The sequence below is a fragment of the Carcharhinus amblyrhynchos genome, chromosome 7 (assembly GCF_965287045.1).
Source record: "Carcharhinus amblyrhynchos chromosome 7, sCarAmb.v2.hapA, whole genome shotgun sequence".
Lineage (NCBI taxonomy): Eukaryota > Metazoa > Chordata > Chondrichthyes > Carcharhiniformes > Carcharhinidae > Carcharhinus > Carcharhinus amblyrhynchos.
In genome coordinates this window covers 115,289,416-115,304,571 of record NC_137330.1, presented here as the reverse complement: position 1 = coordinate 115,304,571, position 15,156 = coordinate 115,289,416, and the positions used below count along the sequence as shown (strand labels likewise).

General features: G+C 48.7%; 1 protein-coding gene across 2 annotated transcripts in view; it reads right to left on the bottom strand.

Annotated features, from left to right (window-relative positions):
* Window positions 1-1,265: 1,265 nt before the first annotated feature.
* Window positions 1,266-15,156, bottom strand: part of mocs1 (molybdenum cofactor synthesis 1) — a 50,135-nt gene continuing 36,244 nt past the window's right edge. The window contains exon 11 of one of the 2 annotated variants that reach the window (XM_080192984.1): window positions 1,266-5,087. In XM_080192984.1, coding sequence (XP_080049110.1) covers window positions 4,207-5,087 — 881 coding nt within the window. In that variant the 3' untranslated portion in view covers window positions 1,266-4,206. The remainder of the gene's footprint in view (window positions 5,088-15,156) is intronic. The other variant, XM_080192985.1, reaches the window with a different exon arrangement.

Here is a 15,156-nt window from a genome sequence, read left to right as displayed (position 1 = left end):
GAAAATTCTCTCAAGGGTCTATTGATAACAGAACGAGAATGAGGGCAAGTTTTTGTTGAAAAGCTTTACCAGATACACAATGTTATTCAGTTTCGATTTTCACTGCAATTTGACACGGTGTCACAGAGGTTAGCACCGCTGCCTCACAGCGCCAGGGATCCGGGCTCGATTACCGCTCGGGTCACTGTCTGTACGGAGTCTGCACGTTCTTCCTGTGTCCATGTGGGTTTCCTCCCACAGCTCAAGAGACATGTTGGTTAGTGCACTGGCCATGCTAAATTCTCCCTCAGTGTGACCAAACAGGGGCCAGAGTGTGGCAACTAAGGGATTTTCACAGTAACTTCATTGCAGTGTTAACGTAAGCCTACTTGTGACACAAATAAATAAACTTAAAAGTCCTTACGGGCCCCATTCTCAAGTCCAAATGACAAGACAATTGTCTTGAAATTAATCTTTGTTATTTAGTTAAAGCCAATCTTGAAACAACAATTCCAACCTCATCACGTGGCACTTCTAAGCTGTCAGTCTAAAAGTAGCAACACAAGTGGTCAAGGTGATTAAGAAGGCACAAGGCAAACTTCAGCCAAGACATTGAGTGCAAGAGATGGGAAATCTTGGTGCAGCTATATAAGATCTTGGTTTGGCCACATTTGGAGTGCAGTTCTGGCCACCAAACCACCAGAATGACGTGGAAGCTTTGGAGAAAGTGTACAGAAGGTTCACCGGGATGTTGCCTAGAGATTGAATAAACTAGGACTGTGTAAACTAGGATTGTTTTCACTGGAAAGATGGAGTTTGAGGGGAGATCTGATAGAGGTCTACAAAATTTCGAGAGGCATGGACAGGCTGGATAGTCAGAGGCTTTTCCCCAGGGTGGAAATGCCAATTACAAAGGGGCACAGGTTCAAGGTTAGAGGGGGAAAGTTTAAGGGAGATGTGTGGGGGAAGTTTTTCACGCAGAGAGCGGTGGGTGCCTGGAACGTGCTGTTAGAGGAGGTGGTGGAAGCTGGCACATTAGCAACATTTAAGAGGCATCTGGATAGGTACATGAATAGGGAGGGAATAGAGGGATACTGACCGAGTAAGGGCAGGTTTTTTAGTTTAGTTAGAGCATCATGATTAGCACAGGCTTGGAAGGCCGAAGGGCCTGTTCCTCTGCTTTGCTTTGTTCTAGTTCTGGATGTACAAGTGAGAGCTCCAAGCTGATTGGCACTTCATGGTCCTGATCACACCTACAAGTTTGACACACACTTGGCCAACAACACTCAATTCAATTCCAATTTTATTGTCCGTTTAGAAATCCATTGTGGGTATACAGCTTCTTCATTTCCAATACTGAACTTGAATTTCACTCAGGCTGGGGTCATGGCGGAGATTTGGGAATAATCACACCTCGACTTCACCCCCTCTCCCCCAACAACAGACTTTCAGGAAAGAAAGGGCCCTGCAGAATTAGCACTGAAAAGCAAGACTCCAAATCCTGTACTGATTTACGTTGACCTTCCCAAGCAAAATGAAACAAACATAATTTGATGCAATATAGAAGCAGAAATGGGAAGACAAGATGGTCGCCCCTAGGGTTTGCCGATGGGTGTGGAATTGGCTCAGTGAAGGTGAAAGAGATCCAGTGACATAGATTCGAGAGGCTGAGCACTTGTGGAGCAGCCATTAATACCTGAGCATTAGGCATAGTTAGAGGTGAGGGGAGCAACTATAAGAGGAACTACGCTGTTGGGTTTAATCCATTAACACTAGAAACTTCCCTCACGTGTCCCTGTTCTCATCCTCTGCAGCCATTCACTGAGTGTCCAATCTCATTGTTCCATTGACCTAAAGCTCTATCCTCCTCACCAAGACACTCATTGTGCAATGTTCGCTTGCCCCTATCCCACTAGTCACACTGAAACACTCAGCCCCACACTCCTCCAAACCACTGGAGCTGACTTTTCTCACCTCGAATATCCCACATTCTCCTTCCAAAATCATCCTCCAAAACCTTCAATGCAGCCGGACGCCAGTTCGTTGCTTCTTGTCCTACATTCTTCATCGTCTCTCCACCAACTTGCAAGGCATCCAGATGAAAATCTATTGCCTCATTCTACCCCTACAATAGAGTTCAGCATGATAACACAATGGTTAACACTGCTGCCCCTTACCGCTGGGGACCTGGGTTCGATTGCCTCAGGTGATTGTGTGGAGGTTGCACATTCTGCGTTTGCGTGGGTTTATCTGTACACCACCCCACTCTACACAGAGGTTATGTGGCTCGGTTATGCTAAATTGCCCCTTAGTGCCCCAAAGTGTGTAGGTTAGGGAGACATAGTGGTTAGCAGTGCTGCATCACAGCTTCAAGGACCTGGGTTCGATTCCTGGCTCGGATCACGGTCTGTGTGGTCTGCGCGTTCTCCCCGTCTCTGTGTGGGTTTCCTCCAGATGTTCTGGTTTCCTCCCACAGTCCGAAGATGTATGGGTTAGGTTGATTGGCAATGCTAAATTGCCCCTTATTGTCCTGGGATGTTTTGGTTAGAGGGAGTAGCAGGGTAAATATGTGGGGTTATGGGGATAGGGCCTGAGTTGGATTGATGTTGGTGCAGGCTTGATGGGCCAAATGGCCTCCTTCTGCACCGTAGGGATGCTATGGTTTCTGATTAGCAGAGTAGATATGTGGTGTTATGGGGAAAGGGCCTGGATAAGATGCTATGAGAGAGAATAGATGCAGGCTAGATGAGTGCACTTGGGCACTGTAGGTGAGTCTATGATAAATTCGCACACGGTTGCCTCTCCCACACTACTCTTCCAGCTCCAGTCCACTTTTTCCTCTTACCAACCTTCCAGTTACCTCTCCTCCAGGCCATGGAGTCCTTGGATAAGCATTCCTGAGATTAAAACACTGGCTACGCTTCAAGGAAGTACTTTATTGGCTGTAAAATGCTCCGGGTTGTCTTCAGGCTGGGAACAGGTCCTGCACGAGCCTTCCTTCTTCAGTCACCCTTTCTCCTTTGCTTCCTTTCAAAAAAAACCTTTCCAAAAACCCATCTGTTTGACTTTACTTCCTGACAGTTCTTGGACTTGGCCTGCTGCCTTCAGTTCTGCTATTTCTCTGTGGAGAGTGCCTCAGGATATCGTGTGGGTTAAAAGGGGCTGCAGGGTTGTACACTATTGGAGAGGGTGGGCAAAATTATTATCCAATCCCAATTTTTCTCTTGCTGCCCCTGAGCATCAGTGACAGAGGCGATCAAGGAATACAAGGTGATGGCAAATGGTTGACCTGGAATTTTGCATAATTACTTAATAAACAGCAACAAGGCTCCACACGGTTAATTCAAGCCCTTTAAGAGGAAACATGGGATTGAGGTTACAATCAAACCGTAATGAATGGAGGGGCAGGCTCGAGGGGCTTATTCCTGTTCCTACTTTGTATTTTTTTCTTTTTATTCAATGGTGGGACATGGGCATCTCTGTCAAGGCCAGCATTTATTAATGGTGGTTAGCACTGCCGCCTCACAGCTCCAGGGACCCGGTTCGATTCCCAACCTGGGTCACTGCCTGTTTGCACGTTCGCCGTGGGTTTCCTCCGGGTGCTCCGGTTTCCTCCCACCAAGTCCAAAAATGTGCGGGTTAGGTGCATTGGCCACGCTAAATTGTCCCTTGCGCCCCGGGATGCAAAGGAGAGAGGGATCAGCGGGGTAAATGTGTGGGTTACGGGGGTGGGACCTGAGTGAGATTGTTGTCGGTGCAGACTTGATGGGCTGAATGGCCTCCTTCTGCACCGTAGGGATCCCATGGCTATTGCCCATCCCCAGTTGCCCTCGAGAAGGTGATGGTGAGCTGTCTTCTTGAATCGCCGATACAACCTAGGGCCTCGCTAGGTCATTTCAGAGGACAGTTGAGAGTCAACCACTTTGCTGTGGCTCGAGTCACATGTAGGCCAGACCGGGTAAAGATGGCAGATTTCCCTCGTTGGAGGACATTAGTGAACAAGACGGGTTTTTCCGACAATAGTTTCACCGTCATCAGTAGATTCTTAATTCTAGATATTTTTTACTGAATTCAAATTCCATCATCTGCCGTGGCGGGATTCGAACCCGGATCCCCAGGATATCCGCTGAGTTTCTGGATGAATGGTCCAGCGATAATACCAGGAATTCAGGGGTCAATGAGGTGAATTTTAGCGTGGCTGTGTGTGTGTAGGTAATGGGTTGTAAATTAGCTGCTGTCAGCGCGATGGAAGTCGCCCCGTTGCCCACCCGTCTTACTGAGCAGTTTCACCCCCTCGATCACAATGTCGTGCGTGACCGCCTTGCACATGTCGTAAACGGTCAAGGCCGCCACGCTGGCCGCCACCAGGGCCTCCATCTCCACCCCCGTCTTGCCGGCGGCGCCGCAGGTCGCCGTGACGACGGCCGCCAGCCGGGCCTCGTCCAGCTCCAGAGAGACGTCGACGCGATGCAGCTGGACGGCGTGGCACAGCGGGATGAGCTGGGCGGTTAGCTTCGCCCCGCCAATGCCGGCCAGCTGGGCCGTCACCAGCGCGTCGCCCTTCCGCAGCTGGTTGTCCCGCAGCAGCCGGTAGGCCCGCTCTCCCAGTCGGACCACGGCCTGCGCTGAGGCTGTGCGCCGCGAGTCGGGCTTGCCGCCCACGTCCACCATGGTGGCTCTGCCCTGTGCGTCAGCGTGAGTCAACTGCTCGGCCCCCTCTCTGCCTCTCGTCGTGCCCTCACTGGCGCGACCCCCAGCTGTCAGCCCAAAGTCTTTCAAGCCCACCGCGTCCTTTAGTCCGCTTGAGCAAGGCCGTGCGTGTTGGCCGAGCCCGGCCCCTCGGTCATCGCACCAGGCAGCAGTGCCAAGGTGCCCCTTGACCAGTCTGCCGCTCTCAGTACAGTATGTTCTCAGCGTCGGCCAGGCCGTTCCGACTGCGGGTCCCACTCCTCCGCGAAGAGTTGGCAGGCTTCCCTGGCTTGTAAACACAGCATTCTGGAATGTTCTTCCCGTCGGAGCAAGCGGCCAGCCGTTCCAAGTTGGCCGTCTGTCCGGTTGGATCAAATTTACGACTCCCTGGGCAGCCCTGGAAGGAACAGGTTCTTCCCCTGCAAAATAAAAACGGAAACAGAAGCGGGTGAGGAGAGCAGACAGGCCTCGTGAACCGGAGGAGAGTGTTTACACGCTCTCAACGCCGACTGCGCTGCGCACTCCCGGGGGGGGAGGTCAGCCTCAACAGCAAAAGGAGCAAGTGTTGAGGCCTCAGAGTTGCGCTGTCATCTTTTGGAGCGGACGTTATACACAGGCCTCAGGCGGGGCCTACACCACTTGCTGCCTCTGCCATCAATCCCCCAAGGTGGCAACACTTTCGAACATAGAAAAACTACAGCACAAAGAGGCCCTTCGGCCCACAAGTTGCACCGATGATATCCCTACCAACTAGGCTTCCTACAACCCTCAATCCTATTTAGTCCCATGTACTCACCCAGAAATCTCTTAAAAGACCCTATCGAATTTGCCCCTACCACTGACGGCAGCCGATTCCACTCACCCACCACCCTCTGAGTGAAAAACTTACCCCTGACATCTCCTCTGTACCACCTCCCCAGCACCCTAAACCTGTGTCCTCTCGTAGTGACCATTTCTGGGAAAAAGCCTCCGAGAATCCACCCGATCTATACCTCAACATCTTATACACTTCTATCAGGTCACCTCTCATCCTTCGTCTCTCCAGGGAGAAAAGACCGAGCTCCCTCAACCTATCCTCATAAGGCATGCCACCCAGTCCAGGCAACATCCTTGTAAATCTCCTCTGCACACTTTCGATAGCTTCCACATCCCTCCTGTAATGAGGCGACCAGAACTGAGCACAGTCCTCCAAGTGTAGTACCTCATTCAGCGTAAGCACCTCATTTGGAAAGCGCTTTGGGGCTCCTCCTATGAATGGACGGTGGAGGAGTGGAGGTTTATTCCATTGTTTGGAGGCCCCTGCGTACAGTAACTTACACATCTGCAGAAGATAAACGGGCAGGGTCGCACAGGAGAGCAGTGGCAAATATCACACATAACCAATGGAGACAACAGCAGTCATGAGAATAACAAAAGAAATTTCGAGAAGGCTAGATAGCACGCAATCATGAAAGTTTTATCAGCTACACTGGAGTAAGGAACGTAGGAGTTGTGAATAGCATTGGTCTCCTTATTTAAGGTAGACTGTGAATGCTTTGGAAACAGTTCAGAGAAGGTTTTAAAGTTTAGTTATTAGTCACAAGTAGGCTTACATTAACACCGCAATGAAGTTACTGAAAATCCCCTAGTTGCCACACTCCGGCACCTGTTCGGGTACACCGAGGGAGAATTTAGCTCAGCCAATGCACCCTAACCAGCACGGCTTTTAGGCTGTGGGAGGAAATCGGAGATTCCGGAGGAAATCCATGCACACACAGGAAGAACATGCAGACTCCACACGGACAGTGTCCCGAGCTGGAATTGAACCCGGGTCCCTGGTGCTGTGAGGCAGCAGTGCTAACCACTGTGCCAAATCGCTGAAAGAGGAGGGATATGTTTTGAGAGAAGGTTGGACCCTAGTTATGACTGTTACACGACATCCTGCACCCAATCCTTCCCTTCTCCTCTACGTACTCTATGAACTGTCTGCTTTGCCTGTATAGCACACAAAAAAACAATACTTTTCACTGTATCCCAATACATGTAACGATAATAAGTCAAATCAAAAGATAGGTTAGGCTTGGACCTGCTGCAGTTTAGAAGAGTAAAAGGCAACTTGATCGAAACATACAAGATGCTGAGGAGACTTGACAGCGTGGATTAGGACAGGATATTTCCTGTTGTCAGAGAATCCACAACTCGGGGCCACCGAGTTATCCATTAAAGACAGAGATGAGGAAACATATTTTCTCAGAATCCCGAGACTTTCTCAGAGTCTTGAAACATCTTTGAGGAGGGGGGAGATAGAATTCTGATTAACAAGGAGGGTGAAAAGCTGTCGGGGATAGGTAGGAACGTGGGCTTGAAGCTGTAATCAGATCAGCCATGATCTTATTGAATGGCAGAGTTGGGGCCGAGTGGCCTCCTTCTGCTCGGAATCTGAATGGTCATATGAGGCGGAAGGGGAATTTACTTGCGTTTTCTTTCCCCTTATTACCGATGTTGTTTCTTTTCCTGGCCTCTTACTGGAGCTGTGGGATTGAGGGGGTTGGGAGTGCAACCATCATGAGGGTGGACAAGCTTGGTGGGCTCACTAGTTGGGATAGATGCCTGTATCTCGTAACCTCGCCAGAATGTGCTCATTTGTGGATGGGACAGAGATCAAGAGGAGATGCATTTCTTGTGTGAATAAACAGCTTTGAAGATGTCCGCTGCCCATGTTTATATTCTCACTGTAGACAAGTATGAGTGTTTCCCTTAGGCCTTTGGCAAGTCTTTCTCAATATACTTTGTGGCCAATTAAGAAAAAGAAAAAAATGTTGGGGAAGTCCAGAACTTTGGGTGGCACTGCAGCACAGTGGTTAGCACTGCTGCCTCACAGCGCCAGGGACCTGGGTTCAATTCTGGGCTTGGGTGACTGTGCGGAGTTTGCACATTCTCCTTGTGTCTGCGTGGGTCTCCTCTGGGTGCTTAGGTTTCCTCCCACAGTCCAAAGATGTGCGGGTGAGGTGGATTGGCCAGGCTAAATTGCCCATTAGTGTCAGGGGGACGAGCAGGGTGAACACGTGGGATTATGGGAACAGGACCTGGATAGAATTGTGGTCGGTGCAGAATCGATGGGCTGAATGGTCTCCTTTTGCACTGTAGGGATCCTATAATTCTACACTAGGAGTCATTGGATAAGGTGTGAACCTTTTAGAACTGAGGTGAGGAGAAATTTCATCACCCAGAGGGTGGTGAATGTGTGGAATTCACTCCCACAGAAAGTAGTTGAGTCCAAAATATTGCCTGATTTATAGAAGAAATTAGATGTAGCTCTTGGGGCTAAAGAGATTAAGGGATATGGGGGGAAAGGGAGGATTGAATTTGATGAACAGCCATGATCAAAATGAATGGTGGAGCTGGCTTGAAGGGCCAAATGGCCTACTCCAACTTCTAGTTTCTATGTCTCCAAAACACTGCCATGAATTCAGTCAACTGGTTTCCTCCCACAGTCCAAAGATGTGCGGGTTAGGTGGATTGGTCATGTTAAATTGCCCCTTAGTGTCAGGGAGATTAGCAGGGTAAATACATGGGGTAACAGGGATAGGGCCTGGGTGGGGTTGTTATTGGTGCTGGCTTGATGGGCTGAATGGCCTCCTTCTGCGCTGTAAGGATTCAATGATTCAGTGATAAACGGACGTCAACCAAGTTCCCAGAAATAAAACTGCTACAATGAATGGATAATCTGTTTTTAACTCATAGAATCATAGAACCCTACAGTGCAGAGAGAGGCCCTTCGGCCCATCGAGTCTGCACTGACCACAATCCCACCCAGGCCCTACCCCCATATCCCTACATATTTTACCCGCTAATCCCTCTAACCTATGCATCTCAGGACACTATTTTTTAGCATGACCAAAATCAACCTAACTCGCACATCTTTGGACTGTGGGAGGAAACCGGAGCACCCGGAGGAAACCCACGCAGGCATGAGGAGAATGTGCAAACTCCACACAGAGAGTGACCCGAGCCGGGAATCGAACCCAGGTCCCTGCAGTTGTGAAGCAGCAGTGCTAACCACCGTGCTACCCTGCTGCCCGTGGTGGTGCTGGTCTCTCAATAAATACCAACCAGCAAGGAAAACACCTTTGCTTCTCCAAATAGTGGCAAGAGATCAACATCCATCTGGGGACCCAGATGGGGTCTGTGACGGCAGCCCTGACACACTATACTACACTGGAATGTGGGCCTAGATCTTGTATTGGAGAGTGGGACATCAATCCCCAACCTTTTAAGTCAGCATTGAACTATTTTTTATTCATTTATGGGACATGGGCATGGCTGGCTGGGCCAGCACTTGTTGCCCATCGTGAGGTGCCCTTGAACTGAGTGGTTTCGCTAGGCCAATTCACGAGGCCAGCTGGGAGTCAACCACATTATTGTGGCTCTGGAGTCACATCTAGGCCACTACACGTCTATAAAATAATGAGGGGCATAGATCAGCTAGATAGTCAATATCTATAGTCAATATCACCAGATGGCATAGGTTTAAGGTGAGAGGGGAGAGGTACAAAAGGGTCCGGGGGGGGCAATTTTCTTCACACAGAGCGGTGGTGGGTGTCTGGAACAAGCTGTAAGAGACAGTAGTAGAGGTGGGTACAATTTTGTCTTTTAAGAAGCGTTTAGACAGTTTCATGATTAAAATGGGCAGAGAGGGGTATGGGCCAAGTGCAGGCAATTGGGACTATCCAAATGGTTAGAAGGGGTGGCATGGACAAGTTGGGCCAAAGGGCCTATTTCCATGCTGTAAGCCTCATTGACACTAATTCGCCGAGAGAAAAAACTATCTCCCTGTCCTTAAGTCTGTTCAATGTTCAAGACTGGAGTTTACACAACTCTCTGGGGAGGCGAGTTCCAAAATTCAAAACCTTTTGAGCGTAAATTTCTTCAGGAAAAAACGAGCAGGAAGTTCTGGCTCTTCCCGCTGGCAGGGCCTTCGGGTCCCGCTGAAGGCGGACTCTGCCCACCCCCCCATGGTGGTGGATTCCCTGATGGCAGGATGGGCAAGCCACGCAAAAGGGTGCAGACATCAGCGGCGGCCAGTGGCAAACGACCTCCTTTCAAAGAGCTAGTATAGCCCCGATGGGCCGAATGTCCGTAGGAGGTGGAGGAGGAGGAGAGGGGAGAGGTGGAGGAGGAGGAGGAGGAGGAGGAGGAGGACTGTATAGAGGATTTGGATGAAAAGTTAAAGAGCCACGTGGACAGCTGCCGTCAAAGACATTTGCTCGTTTTGCTCAAAGAAACTTGAAAGCAAGATTTAAAAAAACATATATATTATGTACTTCCATAAAGCTATCCAAGCCAGCACATCGCATTCCCTGCTCACATCCTCTGAAGTAAAAATAATAAATAAAAACATTTGGCCGCACACTGCCGAGCCTGGAACAGGCCTTTCACCTGGGGATTAGGCATATGGACAAATTTGTGTTACGTCCCAGAATTATTTCCTGCCTCAGCAAAAAGCCAGTGAATTCCTGGGATCCACGCCAAGCTCCACCTGCTGGGATGCCTGAGAGAGGCGTCAAGCTCCAGTTCCTGCTGGGACACCGAAACACCATTTCACTCCAAGTTGCACTTATACCTTTCACTGGAGCTGCGGACTGCTGGGGCCGACGTCAGCAGGCTGGGGGGTGGGGTCGGGGAGGGGGGGGAGGTGTTTTTAGGGAAGGGGGCAGGTGGAACAAGAGGGAGAATGTTCAATGCTCCAGCTGTGCCCTGCCATCCAGCTAGGCCAAGGCTGATCTTTACCTTGGCCCCATTGTCCCTACTTTGCTCCAGGTCAGCTGCATCCTTACCCCAACAACCTTAAAAGCTCCAATTCCCCTGTGGGACCCTGCGTAACCCACAGCAACTTTGATACTTCTATAACATCCCGTTTCTTTAATATGCAGAGTCGGGGGGGGGGGTGCTGGGAGTCGGTGACTGGTACGCACATTTGCAATGAGCCCCTCTCACTCTAGCCCTCACTGACTTTCATAGAAACACAGAAAACAGGAGCAGGAGGAGGCCATTTGGCCCTTCGAGCCTGCTCCACCATTCATTACAATCATGGCTGATCATCCAACTCAACAGCCTAATCCTGCTTTCTCCCCATAACTTTTGATCCCATTCACCCCAAGTGCTGTTATCCAACCACTTCTTGAATACATTCAATGTTTTGGCATCAAATACTTCCTGTGGTAATGAATTCCACAGGCTCACCACTCTTTGGGTGAAGAAATGTCTCCTCATCTCCGTCCTAAATGGTCTACCCTGAATCCTCAGACTGTGACCCCTGGCTCTGGACTCCCCCACCATCGGGAACATCCTCCCTGCATCTACCCTGTCCAGGCCTGTTAGAATTTTATCAGTCTCTATGAGATCTCCCCCTCATTCATCTGAACTCCAGTGAAAACAATCCTAACCTAGTCAATCTCTCCTCATACATCAGTCCCACTATCCCCGGAATCAGCCTGGTAAACCTTCACTGCTCTCCCTCAAGAGCAAGAACATCCTTCCTCAGGAAAGGAGACCAAAACTGCACACAATACTCTAGGTGCGGCCTCACCAAGGCCCTGTATAATTGCAACAACACATCCCTGCTCCTGTACTCGAAACCTCTCACAATGAAGGCCAACATACCATTTGCCTTCTTTACCACCTGCTGCACCTGCAGGCTTACCTTCAGTGACTGGTGCACAAGGACACCCAGGTCCCTCTGCACAGTCCCCCCTCCCAATTTACAGCCATTCAGGTAGTAATCTGCCTTCTTGTTTTTGCTTCCAAAGTGAATAATGTCACATTTATCCAAATTATACCGCATCTGCCACTGATTTGCCCACTCACCCAACCTGTCCAGATCATGTTGAAGGGTCTTTGCATCCTTGTCACAATTCACCCTCCCACTCAGCTTGGAATCATCTGCAAACTTTGAGATATTACAGTTTGTTCCTGTATCCAAATCATTAAATATATATTGTGAATAGCTGGGGTCCCAGCTCTGATCCCTGTGGCACGCCACTAGTTACTGTCTGCCAATTTGAAAAGGACCCATTAATTCCTACTCTTTGTTTCCTCTCTGCCAACCAGTTTTCTATCAATTCACTTCCCCCAATCCCATGTGCTTTAATCTTGCATGATAGTCTCTTGTGCAGGACTTTGTCAAATGCTTTCTGAAAGTCCAATTATACCACATTGACTGGTTCCCCCTTCTACTGGTTACATTTTCAAAGAATTCCAACAGATTTGTCAAGCATGATTTCCCCTTCATAAAACACTTGGTGATTTCCATCACTAAGATCATTTGTTTGAAAGTCTAATAATCCCCTTTCAGCCTGTTCCAGCATTCAATTATCATGGCTAATCAATATCCTGATTCCCCCCACTTTCTCCCACGTCCTCACACTAAGTTGATCTCTCTCTACACCCTAGCTATGACTGTAACACTACATTCTGCACCCTCTCCTTTCCTTCTTTATGAACGGTATGTTTTGTTTGTATAGCGTGCAAGAAACAATAATTTTCACTGTATACCAACACGTGACAATAATAAGTCAAACCAAATATGCCTGGTCACTTTAATCCCAAGAGCTATATCTAATTTCTTCCTGAAATCACACAACATTTTGGCCTTAACAACTTCATGGTAGTGAATTCCACACACTCACCACTCTATGGGTGAAGAAATTTCTCATCTCAGTTCGCAAAGATATTTTGGCCTTGGAGGGAGTGCAGAGGAGGTTTACTAGGCTGATACCGGAGTTGAGAGGGTTGAGCTATGAGGAGAGGCTGAATAAACTGGGCTTGTACTCGTTAGAGTTTAGAAGAATGAGGGGAGATCTCATTGAGACGTATAAGATGATGAATGGGATGGATAGGATAGAGGTGGAGAGACTCTTCCCGCTCAAAAAAGACAGTAGGACTAGGGGGCACAGCCTCAAGATAAAAGGGGGGGCGGTTTAGAACGGAGTTGAGGAGGAACTTCTTCACTCAAAGGGTGGTGAATCTCTGGAATTCTCTGCCCGTTGAAGTGGTGGAGGCTGCCTCGCTAAATATTTTTAAGACGCGGGTTGATGGGTTTTTGATAAGAGAGGGGATTAAGGGTTATGGGGAGAGGGCGGGAAAGTAGAACTGAGCAGCGACAGATCAGCCATGATCTTATTGAATGGCGGGGCAGGCTCGAAGGGCTAGATGGCCTACTCCTGCTCCTATTTCTTATGTTCTTATGAAAATGTTTACCCCTTATCCTCAAACTACACCCCTAGTTCTGGACTCCCCCACCACTGGGAACATTCTTTCTGAATCTACCCTGTCTAACCCTGTTAGAATTTTATAAGTTTCCATGAGATCCCCTCTCACTCTCTTAAACTCCAGTGAATATAATCCTAACCGACTTAGTCTCTCCTCATATGACAGACCTGCCACCCCAGGAATCAGCCTGGTAAACCCTCGCTGTATTCCCTCTATAGCCAAGACATCCTTCCTGAATAAGGACTTTGCAGTAGCCCCTGCCCCCTCATTCTTCTGGCCACAGGCTTCTGTTGACCACCATTATCTCCTGCCAAAGGCAATCATTGGTAGTGGTCTCAGCTTTCCCCACTCCAGTGTTTAACCTCCACATGAGATGTGGTGACCTCCCCTGTACAAAGCTGATTAAAAACTTTTACTGCAGCCTGGCCTCTGGTGATTAGAGCTCAGGGACAGGTTCTAGAATTTTACAATCCTCCCCTTTGTTTTCAAATTCACAACCCCCTTCAGCTCTGTAATCTCCTTCAACCGTACAAGCCTCCGAGGTCTCTCCAATTCCAGCCTCCTGAACATCCCCGCTTTTAACTGCTTCACCTCTGGTGGCCGTGCCTTGGGTTCAAAGCTCTGGAATTCCCATCCTAAATCTGCACGTCTCTCCCTCAAGCTCTCCGCCTCTCCCTCCTCCTTCGAGATGACCCTACAAACTGCTCTCTTAGACCAAGCTTTTGGTCGCCTGCCCTAAGAGTGCCGCAGGTACGTCAGGAGTCAATGTGTGACTGGTAAACGCACAATGGAATAGCTTAAACAGAAGCTGATTCAGGTTTGCGGGTTATTTTATTCCCACTATACATGTGCATAGATCCCTGGAAGTTGGCACCCAGGTTGATAAGGTTGTTAAGGCGGGGTACTCTGTGTTAGCTTTTATTGGTAGAGGGATTGAATTTCGGAGCCGTGAGATCATGTTGCAACTGCACAGAACTCTGGTGTGGCCGCACTTGGAGTATTGTGTAGAGTTCTGGTCGCCGCATTATAAGAAAGATGTGGAGGCATTGGAAAGGGTGCAGAGGAGGTTTACCAGGATGTTGCCTGGTATGGTAAGAAAATCTTATGAGGAAAGGCTGAGGGACTTGACGTTGTTTTCCTTTGAAAGAAGAAGGTTAAGAGGTGACCTAATTGAGGCATACAAGATGATCAGATTAAATAGGGTGGACAGTGAGAGCCTTTTTCCTCGGATGGTGATGGCTAACATGAGGGGACATAGCTTTAAATTAAGGGGTGGTAATTATAGGACGGATGTCAGAGGTAGGTTCTTTACTCAGAGGGCAGTAAGGGCGTGGAATGCCCTGCCTGCAACAGTTATGGACTCACCAACTTTAAGGTCGTTCAAATGGTCAGTGGATAGGCATATGGATAACAGTGGAATAGTTTAGGTTAGAGGGTCATTAGATTGGTTCCACTGGTCGGTGCAACAGAGGGCCGAAGGGCCTGTACTGCGCTGTAATGTTCTATGCACTAGGCAGTGCCTTTAGTTTTAGGCAACAATGACATGCATTGACATAGCGCTTCTCTGGATACTTTACAGCGTGAGTCACTGTTGTAAAGTAGAAACGTAGGCAGTCAAGCAAAATCCCACTAATAACGCGATGACAGAAACACAGAGGAAACGGGTAGGCCGTCTGGCCCCTTGAGCCTGCTCCGTCACTCAATATGATCATGGCTGATCCTTTTATCTCAACACCCACTCTCTCCCCATAACCCTTCAATGTCTAGAAATCTGTATAGACACTGGGGGGAGGTGGGAGATGGACGGAGGCGATGGCCGACTGGTATTATAGACTATTAATCCAGAAACTCAAGCTAATGTTCTGGAGACCAGGATTCGAATCCCGCCACAGCAGGTGGTGGAATTCAATAAAAAAATATCTGGAATTAAGAATCTATCGATGGCCATGAAACCATTGTCAATTGTCGGAAAAACCCAACTGGTTGATTAATGTCCTTTAGGGAAGGAAATCTGCCGTCCTTACCCGGTCTGGCCTACATGTGACTCCAGAGCCTCAGCCATGTGACTGACTCTCAATTGCCCTCTGTAATGACCTAGCAAGACACTCAATTGTATCATCACCAGCTACTCAAGGGCAACTAGGGATGGGCAATAAAGTGAGGCCAGCCAGTGATGACCATATTCCATGAATGAACAAAAAAGGAATTCTCTTTTAAATATATTCAGTGATTTGGCCT